Source organism: Carlito syrichta, unplaced genomic scaffold, assembly GCF_000164805.1.
Source record: "Carlito syrichta isolate Samal-C Ts95f unplaced genomic scaffold, Tarsius_syrichta-2.0.1 Scaffold302727, whole genome shotgun sequence".
NCBI lineage: Eukaryota > Metazoa > Chordata > Mammalia > Primates > Tarsiidae > Carlito > Carlito syrichta.
In genome coordinates, this window is record NW_007246823.1 from 179,539 (window position 1) to 195,037 (window position 15,499).

The 15,499-nt window shown below is 41.2% G+C and overlaps 1 protein-coding gene across 1 annotated transcript in view; it reads left to right on the forward strand.

Moving 5' to 3' along the window:
• Positions 1-15,499, forward strand: part of MERTK (MER proto-oncogene, tyrosine kinase) — a 127,374-nt gene that overhangs the window by 99,463 nt on the left and 12,412 nt on the right. The window contains exons 10-15 of the mRNA XM_008057096.2: positions 494-647; positions 3,598-3,683; positions 5,459-5,554; positions 6,282-6,362; positions 11,453-11,545; positions 13,263-13,381. Of these exons, the coding sequence (XP_008055287.1) occupies positions 494-647; positions 3,598-3,683; positions 5,459-5,554; positions 6,282-6,362; positions 11,453-11,545; positions 13,263-13,381 (629 nt within the window). The remainder of the gene's footprint in view (positions 1-493; positions 648-3,597; positions 3,684-5,458; positions 5,555-6,281; positions 6,363-11,452; positions 11,546-13,262; positions 13,382-15,499) is intronic.

Below are 15,499 nucleotides of genomic sequence, written 5' to 3' on the forward strand. Positions count from 1 at the left end.
CCCCAGCTTACTGCAACTTCAACCTCCTGGGCTCAGGCAATCCTCCCACCTCAGACTGCCAAATAGCTGGGACTACAGACATACACCACCATGCCAGGATAATTTTTTTATTTTTTGTAGAAATGACATTTCACTACGTTGCCCAGGCTGGTCTCAAACCCCTGGGCTCAAGTAATCCTCCCGCCTTAGCCTCCCAAAGTGCTAGAATTACAGGCATGAACCACTGTGCCTGGCCTGATGTTTTGATGTATGTGTACATTGTGGAATGATTAAACCAAACTGGATTCTCACTGATTATTAATACCACTCTGTATGATCTCACATTGCACAAAGTGAGGACTGTCTGCATTTGTAGATTCCAATTGATAAAAGATCTAACTAAATTCTAAAAGCTTTTGACTATTTGACTGTCTGTTCTATTACAAGCCAGTGTTTCTTATGTATTTCAAATCCCAATGGATGTTTTGAATTGGTCCTATTGGTATTTTGCCAGGTTGGGTAGATTATGCCCCCTCGTCAACTCCGGCACCCGGCAACACAGATCCTGTGCTCATCATCCTTGGTTGCATTTGTGGATTTGTTTTGATGGGGTTGGTTTTATATATTTCGATGGCCATCAGAAAAAGACTCCAGGAGACAAAGTTTGGGTAAGTTTCCTAGTTTGCCAGTGGTATTGAGGAGGCTATTACGCCAAGTGGTAATGCCTGTCCTCTTAGCCCTCCTCCTCACGTTGTGCCCAGATGGGTGCCCTGCCTCATGCATGCCCTGGACTTGGGCAGCTTCCTGACTTAAACCAGTGCCTGCAAAGGCAGATGACAGCCAAAGCCGGCCCTCAGAAAGGGTTCTTTTACAGAGAAGAGCATTGAGGCCTTTACTACTCAGTCTGGGTTGCTGTTAAATGAGAACTTTTATAGAAGCCTTAAAAATGACTCTGGTTATTTTTTGAATTGTATATATAGATAAGAATACAGGGAGGAAGTTCACCAGAGCATTGGCAACAAAGACTGGTATCACTGCAGATGAGTGTGTGTTTTCTTTTTTTGCTATATTCTGTACATTTTTCTATAATGACCTATTATTTTTCTAATAGAACAAAACTTTATATTTTAACATTCAAGGCCGGGCACAGAGGCTCACGCCTATAATCCCAGCACTTTGGGAAGCCAAGGTGAGAGGATTGCCTGAGCCCACGGGTTCGAGACCAGCCTAAATAACTTGGTGAGACCTCATCTCTACAATAAATCAAAAAGTTAGCCGGCAGGCCTATAGTTCCAGATAATTGGAAGACTGATGTGGAAGGCTCGCCTGAGCCCAGCAGGTCGAGGCTGCAGTGGCCGTGAGCATTCCACTACACTCCAGCCTGGGTAACAGTATGAGACTCCAAATCAAAAAGAAAAAAAATTCAAATTGGAAAACTCTTTTTCTCATTTTCTGTACATCTTTTATAACAAAATACTAGGTTAATATCAACAAAAAGGAGAATTTGTGTTAAAGCCACGTATGAAAAGAAGGCTTGTGTGTAAATGTTGTTTCTGGAACTCAGTTTTCTGCTCCAGGGCTCTATGGCGAATTTGGATTTCCATGAAATCCAGTGTATTCATTACAGATCAGGAGGAAGTATTTTGTATGAGACAGGTTGTTGATGGCTTGGAATGGGACAAGGTGAGGCAGGGGTGCCTAACTGTGTTTGCAGGAGGCTGAGCAGCGCTTTTTCGTTACTCCACTGGCAGAATGCTCTTAGAGCATTCCATTCACTCTAAGACTTCCCATGTGTATAGCACGGGGCTTAGGAAGGGAAGTCAGGCTGCACACCTGACTTTATTAGTACACACTGCAGTCTTAGGGGTTGGTTACCTTCAGTCCTTAAAACTCTCTCCTTGTAATTCTTTACAAGGACACTGTTTTAAGATAGACAAAGTATGATCTAAATTTTTTTTTAGATACTCTGTCACCTGCAGTGGCACAATCATAGCTCACTATAACCTTGAACTTTGTATAAGCACCTTTCAGTTCATTTTTTAAAATGAAAATACCTTTATTTTCTACGTATAAAAGGAGCTAAAATTCTTATAGTTTTTTTAAAAAATCAGGTTATACAGAGGTGAGACCTCATCTCTACAATAAATCAAAAAAATCAGCCGGGCGTGTAATTCCAGCTAAGTAGCTGGAAGGCTGAGGTGGAAGGATCGCCAGAGCCCAGTGGGTTGAGGCTGCGGTGGCCGGGAGCGGCCACTGCACTCCAGTCTGGGCGACAGAGTAAGACTCCAACTCAAAAAAAAAAAAAAAAAGTAGAAAGTGAAGCCCGTCTCTGGTTCATGCATGGTCTTAGCTGCTAATTTGGCAACATCCTTCTAAATGCCTTGCTTTGCAGATATACATGTTATTTTCAAAATTGTGTTATCCCTTTTAAAACCTGTATACCCAAGGTAAATTGCAATTAAGTCTATAATTTAGACTCATTGTTCCATAATACTATTTCACCAATTAATCTAAAATAGTGACTAATTGGAGTCTTTAAATATAATTTATTTTTAGAAGAGTTCTGAGTTTACGGAAACATGGAGAAGATGGTACAGAGACTTCCTGTGTACCACACACCTAGTTTCCCCTATTAACAGTTTGCATTGGTGTGATGGGTTTGTTGCAATTAATGAGCCAGTGTTGATACACTATCATTAACTAATGTCTAGACTTTATTCAGACTTCCTTAGTTTTTTACCTAGTGTCCCTTTTCTGTTCTGAGATTCCATCCAGGATGCCACATTACATTTAGTTGTCACATCGCCTTTGGCGCCTCTTGGCTGTGACTGTTTCTCCAACCTTCCTTTTCCTTGATAATCTTGGCGATTTTAGGAGTGCTGGTTAAGTGCTTTGTAGGGTGCCCCTCTGTTAACAGTTTGTTTGATGTTTTTCTCATAATGAGCCTGGAGTTATGAGTTATTAAGAGGAGGAACACAGAAGCAAAACGCTATTCTTTCACATTCTATCAAAGGCTTATACTGTCAATGTGATTTATCACTGTTGGCATTGACCTTAATCACCTGGCTGAGATAGTGTTTGACAGGTTTCTCTGCTGTGAAATCTTTTTTTTCTCTCTCTCTTTCCACACTATTTGGAAGCAAGTCACTATACAGCCCACAATGACAGGGTGAGGATTCAACTTCCCTCACCCTTTAAGATCACAATATCTGCATAAGGTATTCAGAGTTCTTCGGTACAACAGGTTTGTCTCTTTTCCTTAATTTATTCATTTATTCAATCATTTTTATCAGTACGCGCTCATGAATATTCATTTTATACTAATGAGTCAGTAGCACTTTATTATTATTTTTTTTGCCCAGATTATTACAGCTTTGGCCACTGGGAGCTTATCAATTATTCTCTGTTCTTGATGATACCTAGACAGAGTTGTTTTGATATTGCCAGGTAAGTCTAAAATAGATCAAAGGAAAGAAGCACGTTTCTCCTAGGGGGAAATGCTTTTGTGACAGAAGAGACCTTTTAAAAGATGGCAGCTTCATATCATCCTTGTGGAATCAACAACTGATCCAGTGGCCCTGTTTTTATACTGAGATGTCTTTGTTTTCATTCACTCAGGACGGCATTCACAGAGGAGGATTCTGAGTTAGTTGTAAATTATATAGCAAAGAAGTCTTTCTGTCGGCGAGCCATTGAACTCACCTGTAAGTTGATTTTTATTTTCCTTTTGGCAAAAGTTAACAAAGATGACAACAAAGAAAGGAAAATAGACAGATTTCTAACAAAAGCCAAGGGAATTCAAGAGTGGATATTTTAAATTTCTAGAAACCAGCAAGCAAGTAGATGGTCAGATACCTCCATACATGTCTCTATTGGCTAATTTACTGGAATCTGGAGCTGGTCCTGGGGTTAGGTCACTGGGGTTAAGGTCTCATAATGTTATGACATGCACCGTGAAAGAAGAACTTTCTGCGATGATGGGACATGGGTAGAGACCCAGGATTTAAAGAAAACAGCAAAGTAACAAACCTAATCTCAAGCCTCATTTCCTATTTTCCTGGCAACCAACTCAGAGGATGATTTGCCAACATGTTTTATGGTAATTATGGTTTGAGTTTTGCTGAATCAGAGAATGGGACCTTCTGGTTTAAAGAATGGAAATAGGCCAGATGTGGTGGCTCACTCTGTAATCCTAGCACTTTGGGAGGCTGAGGCAGGAGGATTGTTTGAACCCAACCCAGGAGTTCAAGACCAACCAGGGCAACATAGCAAGACCTCATCTCTACAAAAAACAAAATTATAGCCAGGAGTGGTGGCACATTCCTGTAGTCCCGGTATTCATGAGACTGTGGCAGGAGGAGTGCCTGAACCCAAGGAGTCAAGGCTGTGGTGAGCCGTGATGGTGCCACTATGTTCCAGCCTGGATGACAGAGTGAGACCCTGACCCAAAAAAAAAAAAAGAAACTAAACAGATAACAACAGATAGCAATGCTCTTAAATAATTTTAGAAAAAGTATAGAAAATATGTGCAAATATTAACAGATTTATTCTTCTGGATGTTCCCCCCCAAAAGACATAAGGTGATGAAATAAAAGTTACTATGAAATAAAAACTTACTTGATGTAGAATATTATTAATTTCTTATCAGTAAGTTTTGACTTTTAGATTTCTCTGTTCTTGCACTTTTATTTTGAAATTCTAAATGTTTACATTAAAAAATGTGTCATTTAGACCAATTTCTTTCCTTTATTGGGGGAACATTGGATAAATTTTTTTTCTCTGAGAATGAATGTGTCCTTTCTAATTATCCACATTTTTTTTTCTTTCAAAGATTTGCTCATGCCTTAACTAGGGCCCAAACCGAAATATTTGCCAAATGGTTATTGAATGGGTCTCCCTCTCCTGGTTAATTCTTCTTGTTGCCAGCACATGTCTATGCTGCATATCTATTAGATATCTTATTGTAGAGAGTCTTATTCTCCAATTCCTCAAAGTACTCAGTTTAGTACTTTCTATGTCATTATAATGAAGTTCCATATATCATATGTAGAACAATAGCTTGTTCTCTAAATGTGGTTTGTGAAACTCCTTTCCTAGTGTGGGAGGATGGGAAGGTGTCCTAATGGCTCTTTTATATACTGTAGTTAGGGATATAGTAGCAAAAAGTTGACCAGAAAGTACCTATTAACTTATCTTTCTTACCCCTTTATGTGAATCTGAATTGTTGTCTGAATCTATTGTTCTGATTTTTATAGTTCAGAATTAACATTGCCCTGAAGGATTCCTCATACTCACTTGAATCACAGTAGAATTAAGTGTGATGTTTTATTGCTGGCATTTTTTTGAAGAGAAATAATGGGTATAAAATGAAAAAAAGAATATTTCACTATTGTATAGGACTTTACATGTGGCTTTAACTATTCAGATGACAGAAAACACACTGACAACTCCTCTAAATGCTCTGTTATTCCTTTGCTAGTACAAAACTTGGGAGTCAGCGAGGAACTACAAAATAAACTAGAAGATGTTGTGATTGACAGGAATCTTCTAATTCTTGGAAAAATTCTAGGTGAAGGTAAGCAGCTTCACATAATTCTTTTAAAATGTGGAGTAAGTGAGCAGTTTAGAACTGTTTTTAAAAATGCATTTTTATGAAATAAAATACCATTTTATGACTTGGAGTTATAATGAAGGCAGTTATATTTTATAATTTGAAATGACAGAGTGATAGAGTGATTTCTGAAGCTCGCATATAGCAAATTAAAAGCTCCTTTCCAGTGCCTAGAACACACCCTAGGCCCTCAAGAAAATTAATTCCCTTTCTTCTTTGAAAAGCATGCGGTTCATTGATCAGTTTCCTATGTACCTTAAAATTATTCCTACTAGTTCTTAAGTTTATTGTTCTTGGTACCTACCTAATTAGTTGAAAAGATGAAAATGCATATTTAACTTGTTCAGTTGTTCTTAGGATGAATGATAATGGTATTAAGAGTTTGTGTTTTGTGAGCTTCACTAGCGTTTTTCGTGTTCTCCTTGGATGAGTGTCTTGGATCAGTTATAATGCTTAATAAACAGACGGGCTAAGGTAGGCCTGCGCTACCCAAGCTCATGACAAGCAGGAGACCAGTGTTTGGCAGTAGGCTGTGGTTTGCGAGTGTGGGCTTCCTAAGCAGGTTCTGCCCAGCTGCTAGAGGATGAGTTGCTCTCGAACCACATGAAAACAGCAGCTCTGGCACTGTGATATTTTTGTGGTCAGGAAAGATTTTGCACTGCGACCATCTAGATGTGGTTTTACCTCACAGGAGAGTTTGGCTCTGTGATGGAAGGAAATCTCAAGCAGCAAGATGGGACCTCTCAGAAAGTGGCAGTGAAGACCATGAAATGTGAGTTATTAATGGTGAAACCCATTCTTCTGGGGGGGGCAGCTGCCTCAGTATTGGGTGCTCCATGAGGCCAGTGATGGTGTTAATATGTCATGATCTCAGTTGCAGATGGGTCAGAGAGAGGACAGTGGAGAACACTGGTCACCAAGGGGCAGTTACCATAATGAGCTCTTCATGCATACATTATATATTCTTTACACGCGAGGCAATAGTGTTTGTTACTTTTACTATCGCTGGGGCACCTGTACGTTCTCTCATACTCATGCTCTCTCTGTTTCTGTTATCTAGAAGAACTAACAACTCCAAAGTAAGGCATGAATTTCTGAGGCGGGGGTGATCTAGGGGCAGCATGTGACCCTGGAGTCGGTCTGGCTGGGCTGTCTAGTGTGGTGGGGCCACTTCCTCATTTGAGGACGATTGCATGGCCCTTGGAAAGCTGTGGGCTACCCAGAAAGGGAGAAATATTCTTTGATCGAAAGTATAGGAAGAGCTGCTGTCACAAGTTAGAACCTCCAAGCAAGCTGGGAGGGGAGCCAGTGGCATGTCTGGGAGGGCCTTGTAAGCCATAACAAAGAATCTGCTTTTAACTTGCCAGGAGTAGAGCACTATTAAGTGTCTTAAGCGAATGAGGAACAGAGCAGGTTATATTCTTGGAAATTGACTTTGGGGTCAGTGTGGAGGAGAACTAATTACAGTGTTGACAAAAATAGTGGTTGATGCCAGGTAGGACAGTAGAATCTGTGCAATTATCTATAGATAAGAAAACTGTCTATAGTAACTTGCTGAATGGTCTAAGTGGAAAAGCTAGAAGGAGCCAGATTGTTCTGGACTTTTTCACTGCCGTAAGATGACCAGACTTCAGTGACCCAACAATACCTTGTTCATTTTCCCCCATGTCCTTCTCCTAGGAAGTGTTTGTTTGTTTGTTTGTTTGTAGAGACGAGGTTTCACTATGTGTCCAGCTGTTCTCAAACTCCTAAGTTCAAGTAGTCCTCCCACTTGGTCTCCCAAAGTGCTGAAATCACAGGCATGAACCACTGTGCCTGGCCCTAAGTTTGTTTCTGCAGGTGTCCAACTGGTTGTGGCCCATCACTGGGACACTTAGGAAATAGACCATGATTGTGTGACATTTTACCTGCTGTCGTCATCATGATTCTTATGGATGGAAATTATTTGCTGCTCAGTTGGCCAATATATATATATATTGTTGGTTGTTTTGGGTTTTTTTGAGTTGGGGTCTTACTCTGTCACCTAGGCTGGAGTGCAGTGGCACAATCACAACTCACAGCAGTCTTAACCTTCTCAGCTCAGGCAATCCTTCCACCTCAGCCTCCTGAGTAGATAGGGCTTCAGGCCCACACCACCACCACACCTGACTAATTTTTTTTTTTTTTGTAGAGATGAGGTCTTGCTATGTTACCCAGACTGGTCTTGAACCCCTGGGCTCAAGTAATCCTCTCACCTTGGCATTCCAAAGTGCTGGGATTGCAGGCGTGAGCCACCACACCTGGTCTCAATTTGGCAATATTCTTTTTTTTTTTTTTAAGATTTTAATAATATTGGTAAGAAACCAAATTGCAAAATGCCCAGTATGTGATTAGGAAGGTGACACTTGTGTGCTGAAGGCCCAGTGCCAGGGCACAAATGAGCTCCAGTCACCAATAACTCTGCAATAAACCACCACTCCAGGTGGGTAGAATTCCTCACAAGTCACTTCCAGAATAGGAACTCAGTTACTCTGGTTGCAGGTAGGCCTTGGAAATGATTCATGTTGGCATGCAGAGGAGAGGCCGCGCATCCATGTGGGAGGATCCTCCCATCCGTGTAACCAGTGGCCACTGTAGCAGAGTATGGTCTTGGGAAGGCACCAAGGGGAGACAGGCTGTCTCCTCTGGGAACAACTCATTATTCAGATAAACAAAATGGAAGAGCCACATGAAGTTTGTCAATTTTTTTTTTTTTTTTTTTTGAGTCAGAGTCTCAATCTGTCACCCAGGCTGGAATACAGGGGCATGCTCACGGCCACCGCAACCTCAACCTGCTTCCTCGACCTGCTGGTCTCAGACAATCCTTCTGCCTCAGCTTTCCAAGTAGCTGGAACCACGGGCATGTGCCACCACACCTAGTTAATTTTTCGTGATTTATTGTAGAAATGAGGTCTCACCAAGTTGTCCGGGCTGGTCTCGAATCCCTGGGCTCAGGCAACCCTCTCATCTCGGTCTCCCAAAGTGCTGGGATTATAGGTGTGAGCCACTGCACCCGGCCTGTCAATATTCTTGATGTTGCTTTCTGATTAGCTTTCTGTACATATTCAGTACTATTTTTGATCAAAGAATAAAGTAAAATCTGTTTCCTCCTGAATTCTTAATCCACCATTTATAGGACATTACAGCATAAGCTAGATTATAAGCATGTATTGAGACTCTTAAACCAAAATTGGAGTCTGAAGTTTAATTCAGTTATAAAAAAGAGGAGCCACGATAACCAAGTCATGTGGACCTGCTTTTTAAGTACATTATAATAGCTAATACTTTTTAATGCTCACTGTGAGCAAAAGGACATTGCAATCATTCCAGTATTTCATCAGTACAACAGGAACGGAAAATCAGCACAGCTGGGAAGTAGGATCAAGAACTAGCCCCCAGAAACAAAAACACCCAGAAGTTAGAATACTCACCAGAGCTGAACCCAGTGTGGAGCACACTCAGCATCATTCTTGCCTCTTGGATTATTATATTTGAGTCTTGCAATGTGATTGTAAGGAGGCATTCCATTATCCCCATTTAGGCAGGTAGGTTTAGGGAGCGTAGTAGAAGGAACTGAGCCTAGGACCTGCTTCTTCTCTGGTCTGGCTCTGCTGTGCTTTCACTTAGAATAACCTGTACAGGAGTTCCGTCCCTGCTAAATATCAAAGACTGAAAGCATAGTCTCTAGCCTCAAATTGCTTAGACTCATCTACATTTGCCTGGAGTTTGGTCCATTAGGGAAGGGGTCTGTAGGCAAACCCCTGCTCCTCTATTTCACCCACCCGGTTGTTGACAGTAAAGGGAATAGGTGAGGGCAAAGTTGGCAGACATTTTGCAGGTGTATAGATCTTTTAAAATTTTTCTGAATTTGCTTTTTTGTTTTGTTTCTGTTTTTTGAGTTGGGGTCTCATTCTCTTGCCTAGGCTGGAGTGCAGTGGCAGTCACAGCTCACCACAGCCTCAAACTCCTGGGCTCAAGTGATCCTCCCTCCTCAGTCTCCTAAGTAGCTGGAACTATAGTTACACTCCACCACTTTTACATTTTTGTGGAGACAATGTCTTGGTATGTTACCAGGCTACTCTTGAATTCCTGGGATCAAGTAATCCTCCTGCCTTGGCTTCTCAAAGTGCTGGGATTACAGGTGTGAACCATCACATTGGCTAAATTTGCTTTTATAGAAAGATTAATATATATTAAGCCCATAGGATGGTACAGACACTGTACTAGATTCATGTATGATATCTTTTTCTTTTTCTTTTTTTTTCTTTTGTTTTTGAGTCAGAGTCTCACTCTGTTGCCCAGGCTGGAGTGCAGTGGCACGCTCACGGCCACCACAGCCTTGACCTGCTAGGCTCAGGTGATCCTTCCACCTCAGCCTTCCAAGTCATGGGAACCACAGGCGTGTGCCACCATGCCCAGTCAATTTTTTGATTTATTATAGAGACAAGGTCTCGCCAAGTTGCCCAGTCTGGTCTCAAGCCCATGGGCTCAGGAAATCCTCTTGCCTCAGCCTCCCAAAGTACTAGGATTACAGGCGTGAGCCACCGTGCCTGGCTTCATGTGTGATTTCAATTAGTAATTACACCTTGTTAAAGCAAATTTCCTGAGGCAGGCCTGTCTTTATACTTTGTTTGTTTTTAATTTTGGTCAAATACATGTGATGTGAAATTGACCATCTTAACAACGCTTAAGTGCATAATTCAGTGGTATTCAGAACATTCATAATGTTGTACAACCATTGCCACCCTCCATCTCCAGAACTTTCCATCTTACAGAACTAAAACTCTGCACCCAGTAAACAATAACTCCCCATTCCCCCAGCCGCTGACACCCACTGTTCTACTTCCTATCTCTGATTTTGACTCTCTGGATATCTCACACAAGTGGAATCATATAGTATTTATCCTTTTATTACTGGTTTAATTTCACTTAGCATGACATGGAATTTTAAATGTCTCTCTTAAATCAGTTTAATTCCAAAAACTGGGTATGAAAGTACATCCAGTTCACAAGGCATGATTGACAGCCAGGTTTGCAGGACATACACCAATAGAAAAGGAGAGGCATGGCTTGCTTTCTTTTGTTCTTTCTTTCAGCAAGATAATCGTAACAGAACAACTAGAATTTATTTTAGTTGGTTTTGGAGTGTTTTTTTTTCTTTTGCTAATAGATTTTAATTTTTTTAGGTTTATATATATTTTTTATATTTCATTTTAAAGATGTGGGGTATAATTCAGGATTAGGTATACAAGTGGACATCATACAGGTAAAGTTTGGGCCTCCCCTTGGTCTCCACTTTGCCAGGTTTGAGATCAGTGCCCTTATTGATATTGTATCTCCACCCCACCTCCCCAGATTTTAATTTTTTAGAACAGTTTTAGGTTTACAGAAAAATTAGGCAGAAAATAGAGTTCTCCTTCCCTCATATACATTTCCACTTTTATTAACATCTTTCATTAGTGTGCTGTATTTTTTGCAATTGATGAAGCCTTAATGATACATTACTATTATTAACTGAAGTCCATCATTTATATAGACTCACTCTTGGTGATGTATAGTTCTGTAGGTTTTGACAAATGTATAATGTCATGTATCCACCATTTTAGTATCCCACAGAGCAGTTTCACAGCCCTAAATGTCCCCTCTGCTTCACCTATGTGTCCTCTCTTCTCTTCCATGACCCCCATGAGCCCCTGATAACCAACTGACTGGTCCTGTGTCCTGGTCCTATAGTTTTATCTTGTTCTTGACTTTAGTTTCAGAGAATAAAATTGCTGTCACCGGTCCCCTCCCCTTAACTGAATAAACTATTCGTGGCCTGACGTTTTTCATCTTCTCCTGTAGTGGACAACTTTTCTCAGCGGGAGATCGAGGAATTTCTCAGTGAGGCTGCCTGCATGAAAGACTTCAGCCACCCAAATGTCATCTGTCTTCTAGGTACCTCAGAGGAATGTAGGGACGGGTGGAGGGAGTTTAGCTAATCTAATCTGTGCCAAAGGAAAAGTCTCTTTGACACATATAAGTTTACACTTGGTATAATCCCAAAATAATTTATAACATTGGGTTTTTCACCCCAAGACTTCTCCTAACGGTTATGTTTTTTAAAGCTGATAGTAGAAATGAGTTTGCATTACCTGGACACTGATGGGCTACAGAATGATTAGAGTATCCACAGAATTCCAAGAAAGGATGAATTAAGTAGCCCCCCGTTACTCAAAGGCAAGACAGAAGAACTGATCATGTTACAATTTTTATTGGTTTAAGATTATCCAGTAATCAGATACAAGTGGAGTAAAGTTTTTTTAATAAGATGACTAAACTATATATTATATTTTTTATTTTAATAGCTAAATTGTTTTTTTTAATTTTAAAGATGTGGGGTACAATTCAGGATTAGGTATACAAGTAGACATCATACAGATAAAGTTTGGGCCTTTATTTGGTCCCCGCTTTGCCAGGTTTGAGATCAGGTACCCTTACTGATGTTGTGTCCCTACCCCCCACCCCAGCAGTATCCCACTACTACCAATCCCTTGGGGTAAACTTTTTTTTAGATTAAAAAATACAGTTTATTTAAAAGTAAATTAGGAAGAGAGAGTGAAAGAGAGAAAGAGAAGATTCACCTTCCCAAGGTAGGGGAGGGGGCCAAAGCCAGGAAGCATGGTGACAGCCATAGCTCAGAGAGCACATGGCCATACCAGCAAGGCAATGGCCGGGGTAAACTTTAAGAACTAAATTCCATAATCTTTGAGAAATTATTTATTAACCTATATGAAAATACTGATTTCTTATGATCAATTGACAATTTCATGGAAGGTGACCGAACAGTTCCAAGAGAACTTGACCTAACATAATTTGGCTTTGCAGTTTTGTTAGCTAAAAAACACAAAAGGGGAGATAAGATATTGAGTGACCCTATTTCTAGAGAAAAGCACAGCCAGGAAATAATTACATTTTCTGTTGCTCTCTCTCTCTCTCTCTTTGTTTTTAAAGTTTTATGTGACTGACACTGCAGGGAGATGTGAAAACTAATATTTGGATACAATATTATGTCAAAGAAACTACTGTTATTCGTTTGCAGCTATTGGCTTTAGCAGACTAAGAGAACAATTGTACTTTGTAATCCTCCAAGAAGTGTTTGTCGTAAGCCTGGAATCAGGTGACAAGCTTTAGTGCTTACATTCCATGATAAAGGGTTTTGTAGCTTCTCCTTTACAGAACTTAAAATTCAGGGATGTGGATTTTACCTATAGGCCCTCAAAATTCTGTAAATAGTTGTAAGCATTTGGTTGTAGTAGACTTATTCATACGAGTAAGCATCTAATGAAACTAGTTTACCCTTGAATCCTAGTGGCGTCCTTGCCCCTCAGTGACTCAGCCTAACAAAAACACGTAGGTTTCCAGAAGGCTACTCTTGTTACAGATTGACTTTTTCAGAGCTGTCATGCAAAGATGGGTACTAATCTAAAGAAAAAAAAAATAGGCGACCCTGCGTATGTCCCATTTTCTAGAATAGAGTGAGAATTAGGAGCTCTCATTTTTTTTCTGTTAACTTGGTAACCCATGGTTTCAATTTGGCCATTGGTCCTCTGGGGCCTTTCAGATCACACGTAACAAGGGCTCTTTGTAACTGAGGCTGTGTTTTTAATTTCAGGTGTATGCATAGAAATGAGCTCGCAAGGCATCCCAAAGCCTATGGTAATCTTACCCTTCATGAAGTATGGGGACCTGCATACCTATTTACTTTATTCCCGATTGGACACAGGACCAAAGGTAATAATTTCCTTGTGTTGCTGCTCAGCAGTTCTCGGGACTTATGTGACGGAGTCAAGATACCTCAGCGTCTAACCTCGAAAATGAAGGCGGGAAGGCCCTGACTTCTGTTCGTTGCTCACGATGTACCCTGGTGTTGAAATGTGGTATCCGTCCACACAGCAGGCCTACTCGTGGACAGTATTATTCCTGCTTTATGGTGGGGGGAAGTGGCTGGGTGGAGTTGGTGGGCTCCCAGCCCCATGCTTCACGCCCCTTGTGGCCACATACTCCCCAGAGCTCACAGACAGTAGGAAGGCCATTAAAGACAGTGCTCCTAAAAGAAATTTTACAGAGCTCCTTCTGTATTTCATGAATTTCAACCTTTAAAGAAGTTATGGGCTCTTCTATAGGGACCTAACAAAAAGAAAAAAAAAAAGAATGAAGAAGCGTGGGTGAGCCAAGAGGACTATAGAATCTGACATTCTGAAAAATGCTTGTAATATTTTAATCCTTAAATTGACCACCCCACTGTGAGACTGTGAGGCCCTGGTCATCTTGGGTATATCTGTAATGGCAGTTATGGACCAACTAGGAAATTTAGGACCATAAAGGGGCTTGCCCTCGTCAGGGTCAGCTTCCAGTACGGTATCATTGGGGATATTGTGTTTTCATTTCCTGGGCTCCTTATCTGAAATGAAAATGAACTCCTCCTCCCGTTATTTCCTGCGGACAGACTGGGCTGCGAACAGGAGGTGTAAGTGTGTTCATACCTGGCCGAGCCATCCACCCTTCCTGCATTTCCCGCTCCTTCTCTGTCTGTTAGAAAAGGCAGTGATCCTATAGAGTTCTGGTCAGGGCACACATGCTGTAGCCAGGATACTGCTGATCTGTGTCAACAATGGTTCTGTATGAGGACAGAAGTCACTCCAGGCCAACACTGCCCAAAATCACTGCTATGAAGAAGCACAGGTCCTGGGAGGGAACTGCCCCACTCGATCTACAGCTTGCCATTTTCTGACACGGTCCCCTTAGCTGCCGTCAGTAGCAGGACTCTGGTGAGTACAATTAGAAATACCTTTTTCCAGCCTGTAATCCCAGCACTTTAGGAGGCCGAGGCGAGTGAATTGCCTGAGCCTGCGGGATCGAGACCAGCCTGGGCAACTTGGCAAGACCTTGTCTCTACAATAAATAAAAAGTTAGCTGGGCATGGAAGCACGTACCTGTAGTTCCAGCTACTTGGAAGGATGAGTCAGAAAGATCACCAGAGCCCAGCAGGTCAACGCTGGGGTGGCCAGGAGTGTGCCACTGCACTCCAGCCTGGGTGACAGAGTGAGACTCCAATTCAAAAAAAATTAAAAGAAATACCTGTTTTCCTCTTTCATCAGTGATGGTTGACTCTTGGAAAGATTCTTGCTGCTGTCACCTTAGGGTATGAAAAGTCTACAGGATGAAAAGTAGAAAATGTTCTCCAGATCCTAAAACCCTTTCCCACTGGTCCTGCATACAAACCCCAGAAGGGGAATATCTGCATGTGCCTACAAGTGTATAAAACAGAGGCATAAAACTTTCATGCCTGATTTTTTAGCTTTTTTTTAAACAACTCCATTACTTAAGGGCAAGAATAATTAAACATTTTATTTATATATATAGCATGTGTCTTGGTTAGGAAATGTGTCTTAGTTAGGAAATGTAAATCTTTAAGAACATGGTGTCTTCATGAGTACTGTTTTAGAAAACTCTATTCTGTGGAAGACAAGCCATGACAAAGCCGATGCCTTGGAGAGTATATATTATGCGTGGATTGATTCACAATTACCAGAAACTTGTGGTAAGGGCTGTGACTGCACTAAAGGATGTAGTTATTACATGGAAGTTTCAACAGTCATCATCCTCTTAAGCAATTCTCACAATGGCTTTCTTTTTTTTTAATTGGAGTCTCACTCTGTCGCCCAGACTGGAGTGTAGTGGCACGCTCCCAGCCATCGCAGCCTCAACCTGCTGGCCTCTAGCAATCCTTCTGCCTCAGCCTTCCAAGTAGCCGGAACTACAGGCGTATGCTAACACGCCCGACTAATTTTTGATTTATTGTAGAGACAAGGCCTCGCCAAGTTACCCGGGTAGGTCTTGAACCCACAG